Source organism: Sinohyriopsis cumingii, unplaced genomic scaffold, assembly GCF_028554795.1.
Source record: "Sinohyriopsis cumingii isolate HCF-2022 unplaced genomic scaffold, ASM2855479v2 utg001837l, whole genome shotgun sequence".
Lineage (NCBI taxonomy): Eukaryota > Metazoa > Mollusca > Bivalvia > Unionida > Unionidae > Sinohyriopsis > Sinohyriopsis cumingii.
Genome location: NW_028316068.1, coordinates 12786 through 38048, shown reverse-complemented (window position 1 = coordinate 38048; position 25263 = coordinate 12786). Strand labels below are relative to the sequence as shown.

At 35.1% G+C, this 25263-nt stretch overlaps 1 protein-coding gene and 1 long non-coding RNA gene across 5 annotated transcripts in view; one reads left to right on the top strand and one right to left on the bottom strand.

The window, feature by feature from the left end:
- LOC149771454 (potassium channel subfamily T member 2-like) overlaps positions 1-8063 on the bottom strand; it is a 274764-nt gene extending 266701 nt beyond the window's left edge. For all 4 annotated transcript variants that reach the window (XM_089948424.1, XM_089948427.1, XM_089948425.1 and 1 more), the window contains exon 1: positions 7863-8063. In XM_089948424.1, the coding sequence (XP_089804550.1) occupies positions 7863-8035 (173 nt within the window). In that variant the 5' untranslated portion in view covers positions 8036-8063. The remainder of the gene's footprint in view (positions 1-7862) is intronic.
- Positions 1228-24930, top strand: LOC149771453 (uncharacterized). The gene is made up of 3 exons (XR_016418282.1): positions 1228-1541; positions 2152-2315; positions 24526-24930. It is a non-coding gene; the product is annotated as an uncharacterized LOC149771453 (long non-coding RNA).
- Positions 24931-25263: the final 333 nt, after the last annotated feature.

Below are 25263 nucleotides of genomic sequence, written 5' to 3'. Positions count from 1 at the left end.
AAGTGCTGCTCTTTTGTTTCTTATTCTTAATATTCCTATTTGCAAAAATTTGAAAAAATCCAACGTTTCATGGGTAGTTCATCCACTGCAAAAGTAAATACGTTTGCGAAGAAAGAAAAGGTCATTTAGCAACTGAACAAAGTGTAAATTATTAGGAAATACGCCTGGCACTATGTAAAAATAAAACAACAAAAGAAAAGCCTGCCGCAGCGCCATTCTAAAATGGCGGAGCCCGTGGGTGTGTGATTGGTTGCTTTACTCAAGTAAAGCAGATATGTACGCCCACTTCACAATCGTCTGCATTTTAGTCCACTGATTTGTTCGTCATAACTCTGCTACAGCCTTGCACTCACCAAGACACATCTCAACACCAAGAAGGATGATTTTGATGTCTATGATCATTGAATTAAACTAAACACAATATGGCCAGGACATGCACGTCGAGACAATCAACAGTGATGTGAAATGTGTGACCCCAAAGATGGAGCCAGCGTGTCGCAGTGCTGATCTTCATAATAATTCATCCAATGTATGAAAGGCATACATAATGGTGTTTCGGAAATAAAAGTGAATGAAAATAAACCAAAACTTTAACAGAAACATTAATGCAATTTTTCTATATGGCTGTGACCCAAGGAGCAATGGGATGATTCCAGTGATTCCGGAAATATAACTAAAAAAGAAACACGACAACAACTTAAAAGACTTGAATCCAAATTTTATACGATTGTGACCATGACCCTAATGCCAAAGATCAAGTGTGCATGTCAACAAATGAAGTCTTAACTTTATTATGGCTCATTCCAAATATGGACAAATCCATCAACGAGTTTAGGAAATAAAAACAAATAAAAACACCTTAACCAAAACCTTATTGTCATCTTTATACGGTTGTAACCATGTATCCGTGGTTATAGTGGTGAGCAAAAATATCGCAGAATTAATTGTGTTAGTTTTTTTAATGACCAATGCCAAGTTTGATGATAATCTGTTAAGGAGAACATAAAATATTAGCAAAAACCAACCAAATCATAAACGCAAATTTTGTTAACTTAAACCCAAGGTAAAAGGGGCTGGTAAGCACGTTATAGAATCAACTATCTTAAGGTCGTAATTATTTATGCCAAAAAGAAGTTAGTCAGCATGCTGTAGAATGATTTGTTGTCGAGTCATACTTTTTATGCTAAGTAAAATGTTAGTAGGGATGTTGCAGAGTGAATTGTTTCAGAGTCACAATTATTTAAGCCAAGTATGATGGACGTGTGAAACATTATAAAATGTACAGAGATTAAAAACTGTGAAAACTTGAACTGTTGACAACGCACATGCCGCTGTCGGAAAAGTGACTAATAGCTCGCGCTTCCTACTAGCATGGGCCATAAAATAAAACTCAGTGAGGTACTGAAAGGTACAAATAACATTAGAGTGTTCCACTTTTAGCTAATATTCGTGTACTTACTTAGATGCATCTACAGACAATGCGGGAGGAACACCACCACCATAGAAAATATGAAGGCATCCCCTCAATATAAGGATTTCAGGTACGAAATTTAAATGGAAACAAATATAAATGTAATAAAGTCATTGGAGACTCTGTTAAGGCAGGAATTATTTTCTTTCTTTTTGTTGTTGGGGTGGTGGTGTCATTTCGTCCGAGAACCCATACATACAAAACGTCTTTCAAAATTATGGGTATTGTCTGACACGGGAAATGGAACATTTAACAACCACTGTCTAATTTAACAGAGAAAATGTAAAATCACCTCATATATTTTCAAAAGAAATAATTTGATCCAACTTGTGAAAAGGGAATTATCGACATACAACACTGAACTTTCAACCACCGCTGTGTAATTCAAAATCTAAAAGCTCGACATACAAACTTAAATTTTCAGCAACTGCTGACTATTTCCACAAATGCGATTTAAAAATGCGACACATGAAATGGAACTTTCAACGCAAACAGTTTGATTCATCGTGTGAAACTGGAATTCTTGACACACAACATTAAATTTCATTCACAATTGTGCAATTCAACAGATAAAATTTAAAAAACACCGACACATACAATGGAACTCAAAACCACCGCTATAATTTAACGAACGAAGTTGCTAGTCCGAGTTTCCTCTGACCCTTGCCACCCCTTTTTAGATATTTGGACCAGGTAAAACATTTGGAAGACCGGAAGTCGGGCACAATTCATGATGGACAGGACGGAGCCAGTACCATTTTCAGACACCGTTGAGTTAACTGATGCAGCAAATTTCCACTGGCATTGGGGATAAGTTAGTCACCAATTGCATGGCCATGATCACGTATGTGTTCTTTAAACTTTTCTCCTATGTTTATGATTCGATTATTTGTTACATAAGTGTGCAGAGTCCATACTAACTTACGCTAAGTATCATAGTTTCTTCTTCCTAATTATGATAACTATTATCAATCAAAGACTGATTGAGTCACTCAAAAAAATGTGAAGGGAATTGGGTATAACCCATGATAACCTTTAAATTTCCAATTTATAAAAAGAATTGGTGGGGGGGGGAGTAATGCTGATGACCCTGACTTCCAGAAAGAATCAGTCAATATCATGTAATCAATGCAAACAAGAACAAAGTTTATTTCAATTATATTCTGGGTGGAAACATTAGCTGTCTTGCCATGGCAACACATCTCCTAGCATAATAATGTAATGGGCTTGCCTTGGCAACACATCCCCTAGCATAATAATGTAATGGGCTTGCCTTGGCAATACAGCCCTAGCATTCTAATGTAATGGCTTTGCATTCGTAACACAGCCCCTATCATTATAATGTAATGGGCTTGCCTTGGCAATACAACTCCTAACATACTAATGTAATGGGCTTACCTTGGTAACACAACCCCTAGCATTTTAATGTAATGGGCTTGTCTGGTAATACAACCCCATATATTCTAATGCAATGGGCTTGCCAAGGCAGCCAACCCCTACCATACTAATGAAATGGGCTTGCCTTGGCAAGACAAACCCTAATATACTAATGTAATGTGCTTACCTTAGCAGCACAACCCCTATCATACCAACATAAATGGCTTGCCTTGGTAACACAGCCCCTAGTATTTTAATTTAATGGGCTTGCCTTGGTAACACAACCCCTAGCATTCTAATGTAATCAGCTTGCCTTGGTAACACAACCCCTAGCATTTTAATGTAATGTGCTTGACTTCGCAAGACAACCCCATATTTAGTAATGTAATGAGCTTACCTTGGCAGCACAACCCCTATCATAATAATGTAATGGGCTTGGCTTGGTAACACAACCCCTAGCATTCTAATGTAATCAGCTTGCCTTGGTAACACAACTCCATACATTCTAATGTAATGGGCTTGCCTTCGCAAGACAACCCCTAATTTAGTAATGTAATGAGCTTACCTTGGCAGCACAACCCCTATCATAATAATGTAATGGGCTTGCCTTGGTAACACAACCCCATGTATTCTAATTTAATGAGCTTGCCAAGACAGCCAACTCCTACCATAATAATGTAATGGGCTTGCCTTGGCAACACATCCCCATGCATAATAATGTAATGGGCTTGACTTGGTAACACAATCCCTAGCATTCTAATGTAATGGGCTTGCCAAGACAGCCAACTCCTACCATAGTAATGTAATGGACTTGCCTTGAACAGAAGCCAGAATTCAAGACCAGCATACAACCTTGTGCAGGTGTGAGCCATGAACAACTGAAAATGCAGCCTGTGATTTACTGTGGACATGTTGTCTCTAGTATTTTCAAATGTTCAAAAATCTCAAACTTTATCCAGCAATGCCATGTTGGCGCTGGAGAAGCGTATTTACATTTGCAAGTGTGTTTGTTTTGTCACTGACTATTTGAAATCATCATGTGGGGAAAATATGAAGTGTTTCAATTGCAATTATCAAAAAGACACTATTGAATTTAATGTTTATTTCATTTTGAGTACAGTAAGGAAGATGTAATTGCACTTGGAATATAGTGGAAATTACAGTACAATTTCGAAATGTGTAATCGACTTGATTATCAAGCTTGAGATCTCATGACATAGCTCACGTAATTCGGATTTGCAGAACTAAGAAAGTACATTTTGAGGAAATTCTGGATGTAAAACTAAGTATTTCTTTTGCCATTCTTATCACCAGCTAAAGGACGACAGTTTATGGCTTTATAGCTTGCATGTTATTTGTAAGTACCAAGCAAAATCTGAAACAGTGTATCAAAAAGTTAACGTGGAAAGTAGCAAAACAGTTGGTATGTTGCAGTCCACAAAACATCTGCTTTAGTTCATTCAGAAACAAATTTAATCAACCAAAACGTATTGCGTCTACTATGCGAAAATACATGATTTGTTTACAAAGCTGTTCCTAATACACTATTGGGCACACATGTCCAGTGCGTGGGTGCAATATGAAGGTGTGCAATATCGTAAAATATTGAACGATTCTGATAATGTAAAGTTAACAGAGAAAAAAATGAGCATATAATCAACTTAATAACATTAAACGGTAAATGCAGTCATATATAGCTGAAATGGTACTGCACACACCTTAATAATCAGTATGAGATGTACTTGAGATTTTTAATACTTTTTAATGCGGAAACTTGAACATAACATGGGGTACAGAATGCTGTTCTGGCCAGATTCCTCCCTCATTCCTTCTCTAGGGCAGAGAATATTTTGATTGCCCTAACTGCCACTATAATACCAATCCCTCCAGTTATAGCCCATATCCCTAAAGGAATGTAGCTGTAAGCATCCTCTAACCCTATTTAAACATTCATAACATCCCCTTCTGACATGAGCTTGAGTCAAATAACTACAACCGTCTGCCTCTGGTCCATTATGACTCGTACCTCACCTTCTGCCTTCAAAAGTATTTACCTGGCACAATTAGTCTAGCTTAAAATTATTTAATCTCTTTGTACCTTATAAATTTCAAACCAAACCTTGTTCTGTCAATGCAAACTTTTGTAATTGAAAAAAATAAAATTATCAACTGCAAAGTTAAAACCATGCTATTTTTAGTTTGATGAGTGTGTGTGTGATCTGGATTTTTAAAATAGCTTTAAAACAAATTCAGTCACATCACTATAATGTCTGCACTGTGAACGTTTATAGCAATGTCTAGCACTGGGGCACCATGCCACAGACATGTAGCATGATGTCCCACCCAGTCACATTATCCTGACACCAGGCCGACCAGAACTAACACTAACCTGTTAATGCTGAGTGCTAGTGAGACAGTTGTTAGTACCATTTAAAAGTCTTTGGAATGACTTGGATGGGGTTCAAACCTGCAACCTCCCACGTCCAAGGTGGGCACTCTAACCACTAGGCTACTGGAGTGGTCATGGATGGTTATGACACGGTTGCTTTCACTGGATAAGAAATTTAACTACAAAACTACAGTACCAATATTCTTTAAATCATAAAAGTATATTATAGATTTTACCATTTTACATTATATGCCAAATACTTCACACCTAGACAGTGTTCCTCACAAGCCACGTTATACCATACTGTTTTATTTCTACATCACACTTTTTATTTCCATGCTACACAAAATTTTAAATCTTGCTATGCCTTTTTTGGTTGGAAATGTCCCTTTTTGTGTCTCACTAACAAATGGATGCTTATGTGTGTGTGATGTAATTTCTACGATGGTAAGCAACAGAGGCATTTCTTTATCTGACCCACTCACAACATTATATCCACACATTAACAGCATTTTACATGCCACTGAGCCAGTCTGATTAAAGGAATTATCATCTCAACTTAAACTGTCCTGTGAAACAAAAACAGCTGCATGATATAATTTCTAAGATTGTAAGCATCAGTGCCTAAGGGGAGGCTATTCATTGTGTCCAATGATGATGCATAAAGGAGGTTTTTGTTTATTTAAACTGCTCTTGGTGGTGTGTCCAGTCAATGAACAAGATCATAACATGCCATTGAGTTGATAGGATTACAGGAATTGTATCTGCAACTTGAATTGTGGTATGGTCTTTATTCCAAATTATTCAATGATTATTGCTCATACACTAGATGCTACAAAGCAAATGAAAGTTACAGCTGCTGCATGAGTATCAAACTGAGTTGCTATAGCAACTTAACGACAAACTTAATACATAAAAAGTATTAAAGTTTCAAAATTATTTGTATCATTATTGCAAGAGTGAAGTGTAAATGTCTAGCACAAATGCATGTCAATGACTTTAATACAATACTATAACATAGTTATTTGTCTATCTGTAATTTAGGCCACAAAAAGGGTTTAAAAAAAAAAGTAAAAACAAATTCCCAAAATTGATTTTTGCCTCTAACTGAGCCTCTTTTTTGCACAGTATGTAAAACACGTAGTGCACTATCTATATACTAATCATTATAATAAAAAAATATGTATAAAAAAAACCTTCCTACTTATCCGAATTTTAGAACCAGTGCAATAGGAAACTGCAACATTTATGGAATTCAAATCTTGCAAACATGTAATTTGTAAATATTAATAAGCAGTGTTTGTATTTTGCAACATGTATAGGCTGCCGTCTGTCAAACTACATCAACACGAGCTATCTGATTCAATGTTTTCTATTTGTATAAGATGATGATATAAATTATAATCAAATGTGTGACTTGACTACTTACAATTAAAGCTCTCTATGCTACTTACAGATACTATAAAGATCATAAAAAATAGAACCTATTTATTGTGCTGAAACATTCCTCCTAAAAGGATCCATTCAATTTAATCATGGAATAATAATAACAATAATAATAAAATGTTATCAGTATTTATTATTATTACTATTATTATTACTGTAAACTTAATGCTTCATACGTGATAAAAGAAATCTGCCCTTCAGATTACCATGCCTTTTAAAGACTAAGGGAAACTCTACATAGAAATACATTTAATTCATATCTGGATGCAATTTAGCATGCTAGTAATTCACCTAACATGGTTTAAAAATATGTAAAGTAAACATTATTATTATTCCAACTCAAATAATCTTAAGTCTGATAAACAAACAAAGTTATTGTTATTATTATTACATTTCTCGATTTGAAGGTCTTAAAAAAATTCATAATTGTAAATTCCTTTAAAAATATATTATTTTACAATGTTATTTCTATTTTTACTTGCATTCATCACAGATTTGGTTTAAAAAATATTGTCATCTGAACGTTTTCACTATTGATACTGTATGAATAATAATAATAATAATATTTAACAATAATAATAATAATGATGTCTTCTTCATTTCTTCTTTTAAATGTGGTAAAAGCACTGATATTTTAAATGATACTAAATTACGAATTTTATAGACATACTATTAAGCCATTTTTATTCAGGCTGCATTGTTTCTAACACAATTTAAACAACAACAAAAAATGAAACATGTATTGTCTTTATTTTACAAACATGGCAATTTTATGATGCATATAATTTTACGACGATAGTTTCGTCCTCCTCATTTTAATTTTACCTTGCGTGTTGTATACAGTATAGGTGCGCCGACTTTTAATTTTTAATTTTTACCAGCGCAGGTATCTGCGTCACAACCATCCCCTCACAATGTTAATTAGGTTACTCCCACTCCTAAATATAACATGGCTTTAACAATGCAATCACTCCTGACAACTGTTATTTTTCAAATGACAAAAGTTTGTACTGACGGAACACGCTTTGGTTTTAAAATTGTATGGTAGGATTGGATTAAATGATCATCAGCTATATTGTAATTGTGCCAGGTAAAAGCTTTCGAATCAAAAGGCTGGACGTACGATTTATAATAGACCCAGGACAGAAAAGGCCGAGGCTATTTCGAGTGTCTCTTTACCTTTCATCAGAAGGCGGTCGGTGTACGCGGTTTATTACAAAGGTTCTTGGGCTTCGGACAGTTTCCTCTTTCCTATTTATACTAAAATCTTCTTCGTTTATGAATGTGGCATCATGGCTGTTCGGTACTGAACTATCGCCTTGACCTAGCAAACTTTCTTTCTGTGCGTCCATCTTGTTTAAAGAGCGCCACCTTTAGCCTTGTTCAACCGGGTTGCTTCGATTTTTATCCTTTCGCAATAGAATGTAATAAACGTGGCGTGGGATAGTCTCGTTTAATCATGCTAACGCGTTGTTTGAGAGCTTAGTGTAGGAGGGTCTGATAACAGCATTCATTCAGCTACCAGCAGTGGTCGCGTCAGACTCGTAATATGACGGCAGTATCCTAGCTCCCCCCAAAAAAACTTATGCAAATATCATTATATTACAAATTCTATAGCTTTACATTTCTGAATGCAAACCTATATTTATCAGTGAAGACATATGCTTGACGACAGCTTCAGTTTAATTTTTTTTTAAAAAGAACATGCGAGCCCCCGTGGCATTTTCGAAAAATACATGTCATTCAAACGTTTTTTTTCTCAAGAAAAGGTCACGTGCTAATTTTAGCAGTTAGTTTTTTTTCAAACTCAAGTCTGTAAAATTTCTGAAATTCCATCAGTAAAACAAACTCCGTTTTCTTTTCAACTACAACTAAGATGAAGTCTAAAAAGATTATTTTCACTAAAAAGTTTACTTTCATTATCAACCAAGCCTGACAGGTCAGACACATATATACTCTATTTATAGGGGCCCCGAGTGGTCAAAAGTGATCTCCGTCACGGATCACTGCCATCTCACCTGTCTGCGTGGGTTTGAGTCTCGGGCTCAGCCAATGTGGATATGTGAGAAAGCTTGCCGGTAGTTCTCGTGGGTCGGTGGTTCTTTCCGGGGTTTCCCGGGTTCTTCCTCCACCATTAATACTGGCCGCCATGTATAGCCTATCTTGCGCTGAAAGATGACGTTAAACCCTATAACAACAACAACAACCGATTTACCTTGAGTGAGTAGCAACGGCCTTTTACTGTGTAAGACAGGAAACTGACCTCCATTTAACCCTATTTTATGTTCACGCATTTCTAGACTGGTACCCCATTCTTACATATCCTTTGTACAGTGAGTCCTAATTAAAGCGTCGCAGGTTCGATACACAATCAAGACAGCCTGATTCGACTGATTTAGCGTGTCATTGTGAAAGCTACCATTTTCATGATAAAACGAATATGTTAAAAATGATTAAAAGCAGCAACAACAAAACGAATTATTACCGATATAAGTTGCTAGAAATCCGGGGTGATTTTTGGGGATTGACAAGTGCCCACTCCTCTTTCCACTATGTGCGGGCGTCCATGTTACGCTAATATATATTTTAAAAAAATTAATTATTAATTAAATTCAATTTATTTCAACAGCACCTCTTAGCGCCCCAAAAATGAAGTTAGCCTCGTTTTGGGGGTATTTTTCCAAGGTCTAATTTCTATCAGCCAGACTCTCGCACTGTTCTTTGAGATATTTGCTTATGCGGCTGGTGAATAATTTGGTTTATCGTTGGGTCAGCGATTTTATTCGCTGATAAGATGTCGGTCTTTAATGTTGCAACATATATGGTACACACTGCGGGGGACAAAGGAACAAACAACAATTTTTGTGTAGTTTTACAACTACATCGGAGGTTATTTGTTGATTTCACCAAAATACCCAAGCAGGCTTTCGACTGAAGTATGTTTATTCCCCAGACAATAAAAATATCCTCGGCCTTTTCCGTCAAGTTGAGAAAGAAATATCGGATGAAATTCGCCGTCAGTGACAACTATACTGTGTGCTAATTTTGGTGGCATGACATTATATGGTGGCGGAAGGAGTCAAAGTCAGAACTGGAACAGTATTTGCTTTTTTCTGTCGCAACATAAGTGGTGTACTCTGCTAGAGTCGAATCGCCAAAATCCATCTTATTTTTGTGTATTTCTACAACTCCTTCGGAGACCATTTATCGACTTTACTGAAACGGCCAAGCGATGTTCCAATCGGGGTCCAGAGTTCCCACACTATCGGGAGAAATTTTTTTTTTTTCCCGACCGTGAAAAGTCCTTGAATTTTGCAAATATTGACGAAAGTTGGGAAAAACCCAGGAATTTTTCTCAACAACTTGACGCCATAAAAAAAATTACGTAACTGAGTCGTAACTGAACTGATCGTGAGTTAAATTTATCCAGTTTTAACCAGAATATTAGGAGGTTGCAGTATGGTTCATTTGGGTGCTTGCCATAAGTATATTTATTCAGATAATTCAAATGCTCAGTCGATGAGATTTGTCTAGTAGACTTTTGTTTCACAAACAGATCGATATCTGTATCTTTTTTATATGGAAGGTATGAAAACCAGTCTAGTATCATAAGAGGCCAAAATGGTTGTTGTTTTTGTTGTTGTTGTGGGGTTTAACGCCATTTTTCAGCGCACGATAGGCTATGCATGGCGGCCAGTATTAATGGTGATGGAAGAACCCGAGAAGAACCACCGACCCACGAAAAGCTACTGGCAAGCTTTCTCGCATACCTACATTGGCTGAATCTGAGACTCGAATCCACGCAGACAGAGGTGAGATGGCAGTGATATGGAACGCAGAGCGCTTTACACCACTCGGCCACTCGGGGCCCCTGGCCAACATGGTGGCGTTAAAAGCATAGCCATTTAGCGGATGGGCTAGCAAACTTAAACGTTGTTAAATCGAGTTATACCTGCATGAAATCGATATGAAAATTATTTATTTTGTCGGAAATTGCGAGTATCTGCTGAAAGACAATAAAACTAACTCGTTGATGAAATTTGGCACTCATAATCTCACAACCATCATTTTCAAATATTGTAGAATTTTTATTTAAATAAAAAATGTCTTATACTGGCTGTAATAAAAATACAAAAAAACGAAAGAGTACAAAGTTCTCTATTTATTCCAAGACCAACTTCCAGAGTTATGTTGTATCACGTGACTACCACGTCCAAATGTGCTCTCTCGCGCAGGGAGCATACGAAGCAGGGAACCAGACTTCTCTGCTTGATGAATCAGACTGGCCAAGTTTCTTGTAGTTGTTCTCGAAATAAATATGTTGATAATTATATGTTATTTCTGGTTTTTACAAAAGGTATAAGATTTTCATTTCATATAATATAAATTGTGTACAACAACATTAAAAAGAAGTTTGTTGTTGATATTACGTGACTATTGGACTTCCGATGTCATTGTTTGAGGTTTGTGAAGTCATGTGACTTAACCAAAATGGCAAGTACCGGGTCAGATTTCATCTATGCCGAGCTTCATCTAGTCTGTCAGCGGATTAAAGACATAACCATTATAATACTTGCCATTTTTGAGGAAACAAATAGTTTTCCTATTGATTTCATGCAGGTATATGTCGATATAATAGTTTAAATTTGCTAGGCGTGCTCTTAAGCTATCGTACGATGGCGGCAGATTCCAAATTTCGATACGTACGAACAAACTGGGAGGTATATTAAGACTTCAGTTGCTCTGAACCTTGTCTTACATGTAAGACCTCTACGCTGATATATATGTTGTGTGCGTCGTAGCACTGAAACAAAAGTAACATGTGCTATATCTTACACTGTAGGACTACTCTGAACCCACACTCCATCATAAATGTCCAAATGTGAAAAATGGGGTTGGAATATTCGGATGAAACCCAGATTAGAAAAATTTCGGATATGTGAGATAAATTTTGGTGCGAAACTATACAGGTTTTGGGACTGGTTTATTGAACTACAAGAAGACAAGTTGGTTTTACAGAAAATTCAGTCATTGTTTATACAACAGTATATAATTTTGAAGGTCTTCTGTCAAAATTTAAATCAACCCTTTTGTAAATGTCTTTAAATGGTGGAATTTTCAACCAAATCGTCTTAAGGAGTTTAGGTTGGTTGAAAAATCTTGTTTGAGATTTTATTGGCACACATAAAATCAGGTTTAACTTTTTTCATTACAAGATAAGATTCTAATACTTTGCATTTATTGGGTTTTTTTTTTCATACTGCGATAGGAAATGTTTACATTGTATAACATGCATATATATTGCTCTAGAATTCTTTAGAGTTAAAGGTTTGAAAGGCAACAACATAATTTATGCTCACGAAGCAACATAATGCAGGTCAGGAAACTAAAGTTAGAATTTGCATTCTGTACATTGAATGGCTTTATATACCAATTTATAGGAATATAGTCAGATTTGTTTCGTGTGACTCATTTTGTGGTTTTGTACATGATCATCTTTTCTGACATATATGTTTTGGACACTCTTGAAGGAGAAACGTCCTTAGATTTGGAAAATACATGTTTTATAATCCAAAATGTTCTTTAATTCCATTTGGTAATGGTCATAACGAACCTTGAAAAAATTAATTTCATCCTGGAAAAAAACTGGAAAAGACCTGGAAATTTATATTTAGAAAAGCGTGGGAACCATGGGGGTCTAATCATTACCACACTTGGAACAATTTCATCTTTAAATGTCAAGTCGACAAAGACACACCAGAATTAATTCGCTGCCATTAAAATCAAATTCGAAACTACTTTTGTTTGCGTGCACCTCGTGGTGGCTAAAGAAAACAGTAAAAAAACAAAAATAAACTTTGTCGGCCTTTTCTGTTACAGACGTGAATTACCAAACCAAACAAATATATGTGTATTCCTACAACTACGTCGAAAACATGACGAAAATTGCAGAGCGATGTTCCGATTGATCATTTCAGGGCAGGGGTTAGTTCAGAATTTTTAATATTTATTAATTTTTTAATACGCGACATTCATTACGGTTTAACAAGTGTAGCGGTGCCGCTGTTGGCTGGGTGATGTTGATTGGCGGATTATGCTTTCTTACAAGGTGTCCGCTTTATTCGGTTCTCGTTATCTAGGAGATAATCGCCTTCGTCGTATTGGCCAGATCGAGTATATATTAATATAATGTGTGAAACTTATAGGTGGAATAAACAGAGATCTGAGCAGATATATGGAACAGAATGATACGAGCCCCCGTATATGAAAAAACAACAATTTAATCAATTAAAAAAAAACTATGATAACACATTACATTAGGAAGATACACTTCTGTTTTAAATACATCTTTCATCGAATTTCAAACACAAATATATTTGTATATCTGTTTAAATTATAGAATTAGTTCATCATAGAATCGAGTGCACAATCGATGTAATTGCCTTGTACAACTTCATAACCTGCTTATTCCGGTTCACCCCAACATCAATGTGGTTGTTGCTCTAGGTCCTTTTGCTTTTTCCTTTTTCCGCCCTCAAACTTTGTGTGGCTAGGTGGATATGTAAATACGTAATATATACTTGGATCAGTAGGTACGTGGATACGTCAATTGAGCTATTTCCCCTTGTGCTTTCAAGCTTTGTTAGCTTCTACCGCCGAACTGTGTCCGTCAACTTTTCCGACATCTAGTCCATTAGATACATGTTTTACGAGAGAATTTCTTCCAAATTCAATCTCGGAGTCCCTTATGTTTTTTCTCTTGCAGGAAAAATGCAGGCTGACTAGAGTTTTTCGATTGGGCGATTTAAACTATGAAATTTCGTGTGGGAAACACGCCCCTTATTTAGCGTAACCAGTCAGGATTAAATATATATACCGCCTGTTATAACTAAGCACCAAAAATTGCGGTCAGCCTGACTTCTAGATTTCCAAACAACTGATTCTGGGAAAACTAAATTCTGACAGTTCCGACATAAAATCGAAGTTAACCTTCCCTTTTCTAGTCTTTCTGACGGTTAAATAAACGACACAGACATTATAGATCATTGCAGTATAGCGATAAAACAAGCACCTCTCATCATAAATCTAATTAATTGTTCTCTGGCCCAAATTAATGTGCTCTTCATAGATCGACAGAAATTTGTATCGTTACAAGGGATCCCAGTTCTTGGTCTTTTCTAAAAAAAATGTCAATGTAATGCAACATTGATTTTGTCTTTATAAAGAGCTTTACAACGTGTCAAACCTGCGCACCCCGAAACTGAAGATTTGACACCGTAAGTGCTCCATGGGCATGGGTAATTTTACGTCTTGCAAACACGTTGACATCCATTTCTGAAAAGTGGACTTAGTTCAATTACAATCAAGACATATATTAGACTGACTTCAGTAAATCACCAGAACAAAACAAAGTAAAGCGGACATGTATTTGGAACTATTTTGTTAGACTGGTCAGTGTAGGGATAATATCGAAAACTGGATAATAAATTGCCCAATAGCAGAAGCGCTTACTTACTCAGCTGTACGTTAATGCAGTAATTTACCGAAAATGTATATATTTTGTTTGCCGTAAATTTCATGGCAAAAAATGAACCCGCTATCTATTCAGACCACTCAGATAAAGGAATGCTTTCTGTAGGAGCTAATGCGTTCTTGGAGTTACTAGTATTGGATTCCAATAAAGCAAGAGCAGCAATGAAAAGATACGATCGAGCTAAGGCTGCAATTGCAGAAGACTACAGATTTAATAGAAGGAAAATATGACACAACGATTAAACTGCACGAATACACTTTTTGAGACAAGACTATTTTAACCTAGTACTTACACAGCATGCATGATGCATTCTTTTCTTCTAAATATCACGCTACTTTGGAGAAACCAAAACATCTAGAGCTTAGTTATCTCCACCAAACTCACCACCCTACCCACAAGGAGCATGTTAAATACTGGAATATATTTATTGCTCATGTGACTGGTGCTTGTGAATAGTTGGGTTATAAATTTCTTTATATTTCAGAGCTATTAAATAGTTTCATATATAGAAAATTCAGAAATCTTAACAAACTAAAGAAAATCCAACAAAGTATACAAGGAGTTAATCCCACACATCATTACATCACAAGATTCTAATACTTGTTTTAATCCCACACATCATTACATAACAATACTCCAATACTTGTTTTAATCCCACACATCATTACATAACAATACTCCAATACTTGTTTTCATCCCACACATCATTACATAACAATACTCCAATACTTGTTTTAATCCCAGACATGATTACATCACAAGACTCCAATACTTGTTTTAATCCCAGACATCATTACATCACAAGAACTCCAATCCTTGTATTAATCCCACATATCTTTACATCACAAGACTCCAATATTTGTTTTAATCCCACACAACATTATATCACAAGACTCCAATACTTGTTTTAATCCCACACAACATTACATCACAAGACTCCAATACTTGTTAAAACTGAGCAACACTTATAAATAGCAGTTCCTATGATGAGACCTGATGCATTATCTATTCCAGATTCCTTCTTCGAGTCATTTGATATGAAGTAGATACAAAGAACTTTTGCCGTTTACAACATCGAAAGAATGAAAGTGGTGAAAGACATATATATCTGATAAGGGAATGATGACATTTTCAAATCAAATAATATCTTCATGACTTTTTGATTACCTTCGTACGTGAGAACAAAGAGAATAGAACAGGGTATCACAAATGATAAATAAATCATACAGATTATGTTCCTCAATATCTGTCCATGTTTCATGTTTCATCTAGATCTGAGATTGACAATAGCTTTTGCACAAATATAAGAAGTAATACAAGGACATGACAAGGGTTATTAGTTGGAAAACTTAACAATTTTACCAACACATCTAAAATGATGGTTTAATCCATGAACGATATGTCAAGAAATGACATAGGTCTTTATTACAAATGCTCCATAAGAGAGAGAATTTTAATAGGACATTGAATTTTACAACTCTTGAATAACCGATTTACCCTGCGTGGGTTCGAGTCTCGGATTCGGACAATGTGGGTATGTGAGAAAGCTTGCCAGTAGCTTCTCGTGGGTCGGTGGTTCTTTCCGCAGGTTTTCCGGGGTTTTCCTCCACCGTTAATACTGGCCGCCATGTATAGCCTATTGTGTGCTGAAAAATGGCGTTAAACCCTATAACAACAACAACAACCGATTTACCTTGAGTGAGTAGTAACGGCCCTTTACTGTGTAAGATAGGAAACTGACCTCCATGAATATTTTAACTCGGTAGTATGTAAGATCATGATACCTACTGGGATATTATCAAACTTGTTATAACTCAAACAACAATTCATAAAAATTAATCAAATTTACGTAAGTTGTTTTTGTGGGTTTAACGCTATAATTTAGCACATGATAATGCATAGAGGAAGAACCTGGGAAAACCTGGTAAGAACTACCGACCTACTGGCAAGCTTTCTCACATATCCGCATTGGTTGCGCGTTTACACAAGTCACCTACAGTCCATATCTGAAATCACTGTACCCTGCTTAGCTCAATTCATTTCATAAAAAAAAAATACTCATGAAAATACTGTATACAAATTAGTCAATCGTTTTGATAAATATTTATCTTTAATGAACTATCTCTCAGCGTCCGAGAACGCACTTTTTCACTCCATCATGACAATGCACTAAAAGTTTGATCTGACAGGTTTATCTCCTCAATAAACATGTGATATTAAAATCCAAACGATTTAAGCGACACGCGCACACACACACACATACACAGAATGTTACACCGGTGATAGTAACAACTTGTACATTGCATGATTTCTATTGTCGAAAGCAGCATTGGCAGAATTATAAAACGGCGAAACACGACAATGTCTCTTGTCAAGAAATTTAAAAGAAAATATTACTCTGATTGTAATTTTTGATGAAGCAGACATAAAGCTTATCTGGAAGCATTTCAGAGACAATAACACTTCAAGTTATTCCTCTATCCTACATGAAATTAATGTAAATGATCAAACTTAACATATTACATACAAAATTGCACAGAGGATAAATGAATATCTCAAATCGGCAGAACACGACTTTTCTTCCTTGTCCGATTTTGTAGCAAAACTAGAACCTTCTGATATTGAATTTGTTATACTTTGATCCATAGCTTGTACATATTTAACATTCTTGATACGAAAAACTATTAACCCAAATAAGTTTAGTGCCAAAATATTAAATCTTTCTGCACATTGTACAGCGCAATCTCTTCCTGCTCTCTTCTGTAAAAGTTTAGAAACTTGTGTATTATATTACATGATGCCTTGAGGCAATCCAATACCTATTTTTATATTCATAAAAGCAGATCCAAAATAACCAAGCACATTATAGACCTATTTCTTTCATGGCCGTCATTTAAGAAAAGAACATTCCTAAAAGCTTATCCCCTCTTTGAGTAAATATAAATCGATCTCAGTCGGTATTCACACAAAACTGCCCTGACCAAACTACTAGTAATAGACGAACATCTGTCTGGTATTCAGGCAGGAAAACTCACGTTATTTGTCTTTCTAGATTTCAAAAAGGCCTTTGATGTTGTTGATCAGAATATTTTAATGAAGAAATTAGCAGTGTATCCGTTTTTAACTATTAGACACCCTGTACTCCAGTCTTACCTAACAGACAGGACTCATAGTGTCACAACTGGATACCACTCATCAGCATCAGAACCATTAAAAATGTAGCGTTCCGCAAGGCTCCATTTTTGGACGTGTCCTTTTTCAAATCTTTATATATGATCTTCCTCTGTGTCTTAAATGCGCAAATTCCGATGTATTATCTGACGACATTAATATCTACCATTCGGGCAGTTCAACATCGATTGTCCATTATCATCGATAGACCGATATTTAGTCAGTTCCAAAGATATGTACGCATAATAAAATGCATATAAATCTATTAAAAAAGTACTTGTATGACAACTGGCTCCACTCAAAAACTGTTAACAATCCCTGCACTCAAACTTATGCTCAATGACTTTGAACCCGCCTCTGTATAATCTCAAAAATTGTTAAGTAACTGGATTGATAACACTCTTCACTGGGAAAACCAAGTCAATAACATTTGGCTTTACTTCATTGGTAACAAGCTTCCTTGCGACACCAACGCTAATAACATCTGTTGCTTTTTATTTTTACTAATGAAGCAGATAGATAGTACTCATGAAAATTATTTCAAATTCCTTTTCTGAAAAAGAAATCTAGCATACAGGATTACCATAACTCTATTTTACAAATCCCAGATTATGGGTGTATTATTTGGGGTAATTGCAATGCCGCAAAGTTTTTGGCACTGACGCGGTTATTATGTTGTGAACGTGCTGCACTGAAAAAGATAGCGTGATGATCAAAACAGTCAATGGCTCTGTAGCCTAATATGTATCCTACCTCAACAAACCACTAATATATGAGCATGAACTTAGTTCTTTTTCCAAGCAGTATCCTTTTATTCCATGATCTGGCTCCCCCAGTTTTTATACATCTCCCAGTATAGGGTACAACCTTTATACATCTCTCTGTATAGGGTACAACGTTTATATATCTCTCTGTATAGGGTACAACGTTTAAGAATACTATTTCTATTGAGTGGATTTATTTTGAGTGTATGGGCTATGTAAGGCGGACAGTGTAACTGGTAGAGGAAGAACCAGGAAGATTCATTCATTCATTCATTCCTTGATTTATTGATTGATTGAAGTGATCGATAAAGGCGAGCGCTTTAGACTATTCGGATAGATAGACAGACAGACACACATACAGACAGATAGATAGATAGATAATGTGCACTGGTAGGGAGACATATATTACGTAAATTCGCTCACATCTATTTTAACGGTATCGCCGGGTGAAGAAATTTTGCATACATCAGAAAAATTTAATTGATTACTTCTTACTTAAATGTTTAGCATGGTTATTCCAACAGACCTCATTGATATAGATTGATATATGGACACCATAAATTTAGTCCGTAATCTTTTATGGATTCCTTATCCTCATAAATTTCTTCTGAAGTGGTCCCTGTCTGATTGAGACTGTTTATTCTGCTCTTGTCCATCTTCTGTTATTTCTAATACACTGGACATTAGAATAGTGTAATAAATCTCCATGCAGTTTAGTTAAACATGGAAAGCAAAAAATTATTTATAACAACTTAAATAATATGGGCTCTGTTTAGATTTTAAACGTTTATTATCTATTATTCAAACTATTTTCCTCTCTAGGTTTCTAGCTTTCACCTACAAGATACGCTTATTTTAAATTGTCTTCAAATTTATTCGTTGAACAACTCACGCTCTCATAAATCATTAACTTAAATATGCTTATATTCGTTTTAACACAATGTAATTTTATCTGCTTAATTTCCTTTTCTTTTAATAATCATGCATATTTGACTTAAGTTAATTCTGAAGCGACAATCACGCAAGCTTGTTCCTCGCAGAAAATGATGATGATGATGATGATAATGATGATGATGATTGCAGATAATATATAAGATTAGTAATCCAACACAGAAAAATGACTTGTAAAATAATAATGTATTGTATCATTATGAAACCGGACTAGTTGTGCTAAGATTGTATATTATATTAATATTTCCATTGCTATACTGTATTAATATTTCCATTGCTATATAATATTAATATTTCCATTGCTATATTATATTAATATTTCCATTGCTATAAAATATAAATATTTCCATTGCTATATTGTACTAATATTTCTATTGCTATATTATATTAATATTTCCATTGCTATATTATATTAATATTTCCATTGATATATTATATTAATATTTCCATTGTTTTCTTTATCATTCCTGTGGATGTTATACTCCATTATTTTCTGTTACGTCATATTATATTATGTTTTCTTTTGTCAATAAATCCTGCAGGTAAATAACATTGACTGTAACAGTTATTCATCCCTTTCTCTCATTTCACTAAACGGCTTTCATTAAATAAAAATAATTTAAAAAATAAATTTTTGACAGAATTGCTTATACTCCACGTAGTTATAGCTTCATCAAAATTTCGTGTTGTTGTTGTGGTGGTATAATAATAATAATAATAATAATAATAATGTTTCTTTATATCATTTATAAGATCATTCTCCAGACCTTGATCCAAGGTTTCTTTAGATCATTCATAAATAAGTACTCCAGAACCTGATCCCAGAAGTTTTTCTCGAATCATTCATACGATTGTCTTTCAGACCCTGATCCAAGAAAGTTTCTTTATATCATTCATAAATAAGATCGTATTCCAGGCCCTGATCCAAAAAGCTTTTCTAGGATCATTAATAAGATTGTATACCAGACACTGATCCAAGAAGGTTCCCTGGGATCATTAATAAGATCGTACCCCAAAGCCTGATCCAAGAAGGTTTCCTAGGATCATTAATAAGATTGTATTCCAGACCCTGATCCAAGAAGGTTTCCTTGGATCATTAATAAGATCGTACTCCAGGCCTTGATCCGAGAAGGTTTCTTTGGATCATTAATATGATCGTGCTCCAGACCCTGATCCAACAACGTTTCCTTGATCATTAATATGATCGTACTCCAGGACCTGATCCAAGAAGGTTTCCTTGGATCATTCATACGATCGTTAGAAAGACAGATCTTGAAGAAAAAAAATCTTACGACCTTCATACTGAGATGGACCGTAAACTGGTTTACGATTCTAATTTGAGAACTCCTTTGCAAAGTTATAAAGTCTTTAAACCGACCATAATGATAGTTATGTTAACGGTAGAGTTCAGTAGTCATAATTTATGGTGTATAACAGGAACTTGGTGGGTTATTAATTCCCAAAGGTGTTTGCATTAGTATTATTACTTTCATAAAAATGCATTTACTACTTTCACAAAAATGCAAAACTTGTGTTTGAGCGTTTGTTTATTACTTGATGGCTGCGGGTGTGCAATATGAATTAAAGGAATATGGCGCAAAGGCCCAGTGAGGGTGAAATTCATCCACAATTCTTGGTACAACAGGAAGAAACAACGCAAAAGTAGCTCGTAACACGCTTTAAATACATACAAATCATCTCTATAGAGGGGATTACATCCATAACATTATGCATGTATTTGAATTATATGCTTATATATTCGTTTAGTACGTAAATAAGAAATGCGAAATAGAATCATTCAGAATAGAAAATGCAGCATATACTAATAGAAGATACATGCATGGAATAATAGCGGATTAACCCCCCCCCCCCCCCTTCAAATAATCTACTGCAATCTGTATCTAAATTTACTTAACACAAATAATACAAAACACACAACTTCACATTTTTGAAAGGATTTGTAAGCACATATGAATTAATATCTTCTGAATGGAAATTCTTTATAATGCTTAAATAGTTGATTGTTTAGTAAATATCACATTTACACCATTTTTTAAAATTATTCCAAGCGAATTAAAAACGACATAAAGAATTGTCTATGATGTAAGTGTCATTGTCGTGACGAGATATTTTTATAACATATGCGACCTTGACGACGGGAGAATTGTTCTACAACGGGCCCCAGGGTAATCAAGTGGATTAAGGCTCTCACCTTTACGGACCACTGACATCTCATCTCTGTCTTTGCGGGTTCGAGTCTCTAGCTCGGCTAAAATGGGGTATGTGCGAATGTTTGCCGGTAGCTTCCCCTTGGGTCGGTGGTTCTTCCGTGGGTTCTCCCGAGTTTGTAATCCATCTAATATACTCGATGCCATGTATAGACTATTATGTGCTGAAAAATGGTGTTAAACCCACAACACCATTGTCCTGTAAATTTGTTTATAGAACTATTCATTTGATGCATGTATATGTCAAATTCGTTATCTTTAAAACGTGTAATATTCCTAATTTTAATGCAAATTTTTCTCCTAATGCGCTCCCACTGAACAATTCGTAACGGGTAAAACTCACTACAGTTCATTATGTCCAAATGTCCTTAGGTGAAGTTTATTCTCTGTAATTGCCTTTAGGTGAAATTCATTTTGTCTAATTGTTCATAGGTAATGACTGTTGTCAATATTTTCTTTTCACAGACAGTATGATGAATTATTATATGCTCATGAGCCCCCCCCATTAACTTTACATTGTCAGAATCGTTCAGTATTACCCGATACTAAACTCGCGCGACAATACACATATAGCATTCACGTGCATAAAGGAACTACTTTCTATTGTAAACAAGCAATGGACGCAGACGCCAGCACTTTTGATTTGTACAGAAATCATGTACACTCGCGCAAGAGGCTCTTTACATTGTGGTTGTTTAAATTTGTTTCTGAATGAACTAAAACAGATGTTTCGTGGACTGCCACATAACAGCTGGCACATTCCGCGTTGATACAATGTTTCGGATTTAGGCTAGCTACAGTATACAACAGACGCAAGATAAGGTCCTTACAAATAACATACAAGTGACAAGTCATATACTATCTTCTTTAGCTGGTGATAAGAATGGCAAAATAAAATATACTTACAGTTTATATCCTGAATTTCCTCAAAATGTATTTTCTTAATTCAGCAACTCCGAATTACATGAGTCATGTCATGGGTTTTCAGTCTGGATTACACATTTCGAAATTGTGCTGTAATTTCGATGGTAAGTGCAATTGCATCCTCCTTAATGCACTCAAAATGAAATAGGCATTAAATTCCATAGCGTCTTTTTGATAATTGCAATTGAAAGACTTCATATTTTTCCCCACATTATGATTTCAAACATTCAATGACAGAAACAGAAACACAGATGTCAACACGCTTCTCCCAAGCTTGTTAAATCTCATGTATTTCATGTGGAATCGTCACATCCAAATCCAGTCAATAATCACGAAATTTTCTAGAATCGAAAAAAATACAAAAATCTATTCATTCCAGATCAAATGGAAAAGTTGTTGCAATGCACATTCGTTTACAATATGACTCCAAACTTCAATTTTAGCTAGACACGCCATTTTCTTTCGAAAGTTATGTCGAGCGCGCGACTAAGTTCAAATTTATCTGGGCGGAGTTATGTGCGCAGTAATAATGTTGATTTGTGTAATGATGAATATGCGCTTGTGTATTTCGTTTGGAATGCGGCATACAGTCATTTACGTTATTTCTTGTAGTGTATTGTGTTTATATAATTAAACCTTAGGTAGAATAAAAATAAAACATGAGCATATAATAAAAAGGTTACTGCATTTGTATGGGAAAATATGAACTCGTTTTGTCGGAAGGATATACCAAGGTCGTGCAGTATTCCATCCCAAAACTCGTTCATATTTTCCCATACAAATGCAGTAACCTATAATTTACTTTCCGTGCTTTCGGTCAAGCATCACTTCTGGTTTAATTATTGACATTAATAATTCTGTACGTTAATATCAGTCCGTTTTTCTTCTTGTTGATATGTAGTCAATTCCATGGTGTCCCAGAGAGGGAAATTTAAGGACTTTGTGTCTATCATAACGTTATGTGCTGTATGTCGATAAATGTGCACCTTAAAACATAAGAATCTGCCCCACCCCCACCCAGTCCATACTGTTCTCAAAACGCATTATGGTTTCCATATATCATGTTCTACACCCATTCATTACCAACTCGGAACATAGAAGCACGCTACTGCCATACAGGTGATATAGGTATCTTTATGACAAGTGAATAAATCTTTATTTTCCTACTTCCACCAGTACAAACAAATAAGTTCATTTAGCGTGATCTCGTTTACAATTACCATCCTTCTACTCAGGAAATATGTAACTTGCAGACAAACATTAGTGTATTTATAACTAAGGGAGATAACTTATCTTACATACTAGGTTATATACTGAAAATAAAGAACTGTATACCAGTACTTTTAAAATATAACGTCATTTTCCACAAGTACACATAATTTCTCTTGCTACCAGCTTCATGCTAGAGTTGTCACATTTGTAAATACCATGTTTTCAGTTGTGTAGAGCATTTGGTCAATGAAATAGCATTCAAATTACAAAATCGTCCTTAGCAACATAATTAGGCAATAATAAGAAATCATACTAGAATAAAGAATTACCATCATGTTTGGCATTGATTATACAGGCATATGTAATTATTAAAATTGAAGTTATAGGGTAGATGCTTTGGGATTAATTATCAAGGAGGTAGTTCAGCCTCACAATACCGTACAAATTACAGCACATAAACTGTAGAACAAGTACAAATCAAGGTAATAGGTGTGATCCTCAAATAGGTTATGAGATAAAAGCTGGTGACACATACAACCGTTAATATTCAATTTGGACAGGGTGTGGACCACATTTGATCATTATATAGGTGGGGCAATAACTGGAACCTCACAACTGGCTGGCCACAAGAAAAACCTTTTTAGGAAGAAATAATGGACATTATTTTATGGTTATTTGCAAAAAAAGTTGTTTAATTCCTAAATCGTTTACAATCAATGGCCTCGTGTTTGGAGCGAATACTTCATGGAGTAGAAAGTCTCATGCTCTAGCAGAAGAAATGGACAATTGTTACTCGTACAAAATCCACGGTAGTTAATTTTAGGGTTGCAATATTTATATTTCAAATTTTTTTATATGTAGTTATTATATATATTACACTAATATTTCAGTATATATGTGCCTAACTATTATATGTTGCACTGATTATATATATATTTCAGTATATACCTACATAATTATTATATTCTGCATTGATATTTCAGTATAAATGTATCTAACCATGATATATTAAAATTATATTTAAAAAACTAACTGGTATATATTACACTTATATTTAGGTCTCCATCCGTCAGTCTGGCTGTCACACAAGCAGGATCATACTGGATATTTAGATACTTTGAGTGAATTCCAAGACCTGGTTTGTTTTTAGAAACTGGTATTCTTTTTTATTTTACTTTTTGCACACCAGGTGCTACTCTTTTTTTCTCAGATATTGTTTGCAAAAGCTTTGTAAGAGAGATTCTGGAAGAAATCACTTGAGGTTGACGAATGATGTTATATAAGCATATTTATATTAATGTGAAATAACCTGACTAGATTTTCTTGCCATTTTAGTAAGTTACATTTTGTACACATTTGTAACCTTTGTTGACATGATGTTAAAAATATGAAATTAAAAGAATCGCATAATGTAGTGGAATGAAATTAAGTCGACTATTTGTAATATGTAGATGACCTTATTAGATTTTCGAGCCATTATAACAATTTGTTCCATTAAAAAATTATTTTTGAACTTTTGATCAAGGTTTTGTCCTTGTCGACGTTTACAGAGTGAGAAAAGTATCTATAAAATCCCTTTACTCAAACCAGGCCGAAATAGATATAAAATTAGGGTTGAATAATCCCCTATGCCTGTTCAGGTTCTGGGGATTAAGAGATACTGAATAGTCGCAAGGTCCAGTTTTGGTTCTGGAGATTAAAATATGCTGAATAGTCCCTAAGTCCAGCTTAGATTTTGGTGATTAAGATATGGTTCTTAAGATTTGTTTAGGTTCTGGTAATTAAGATATCCTGAC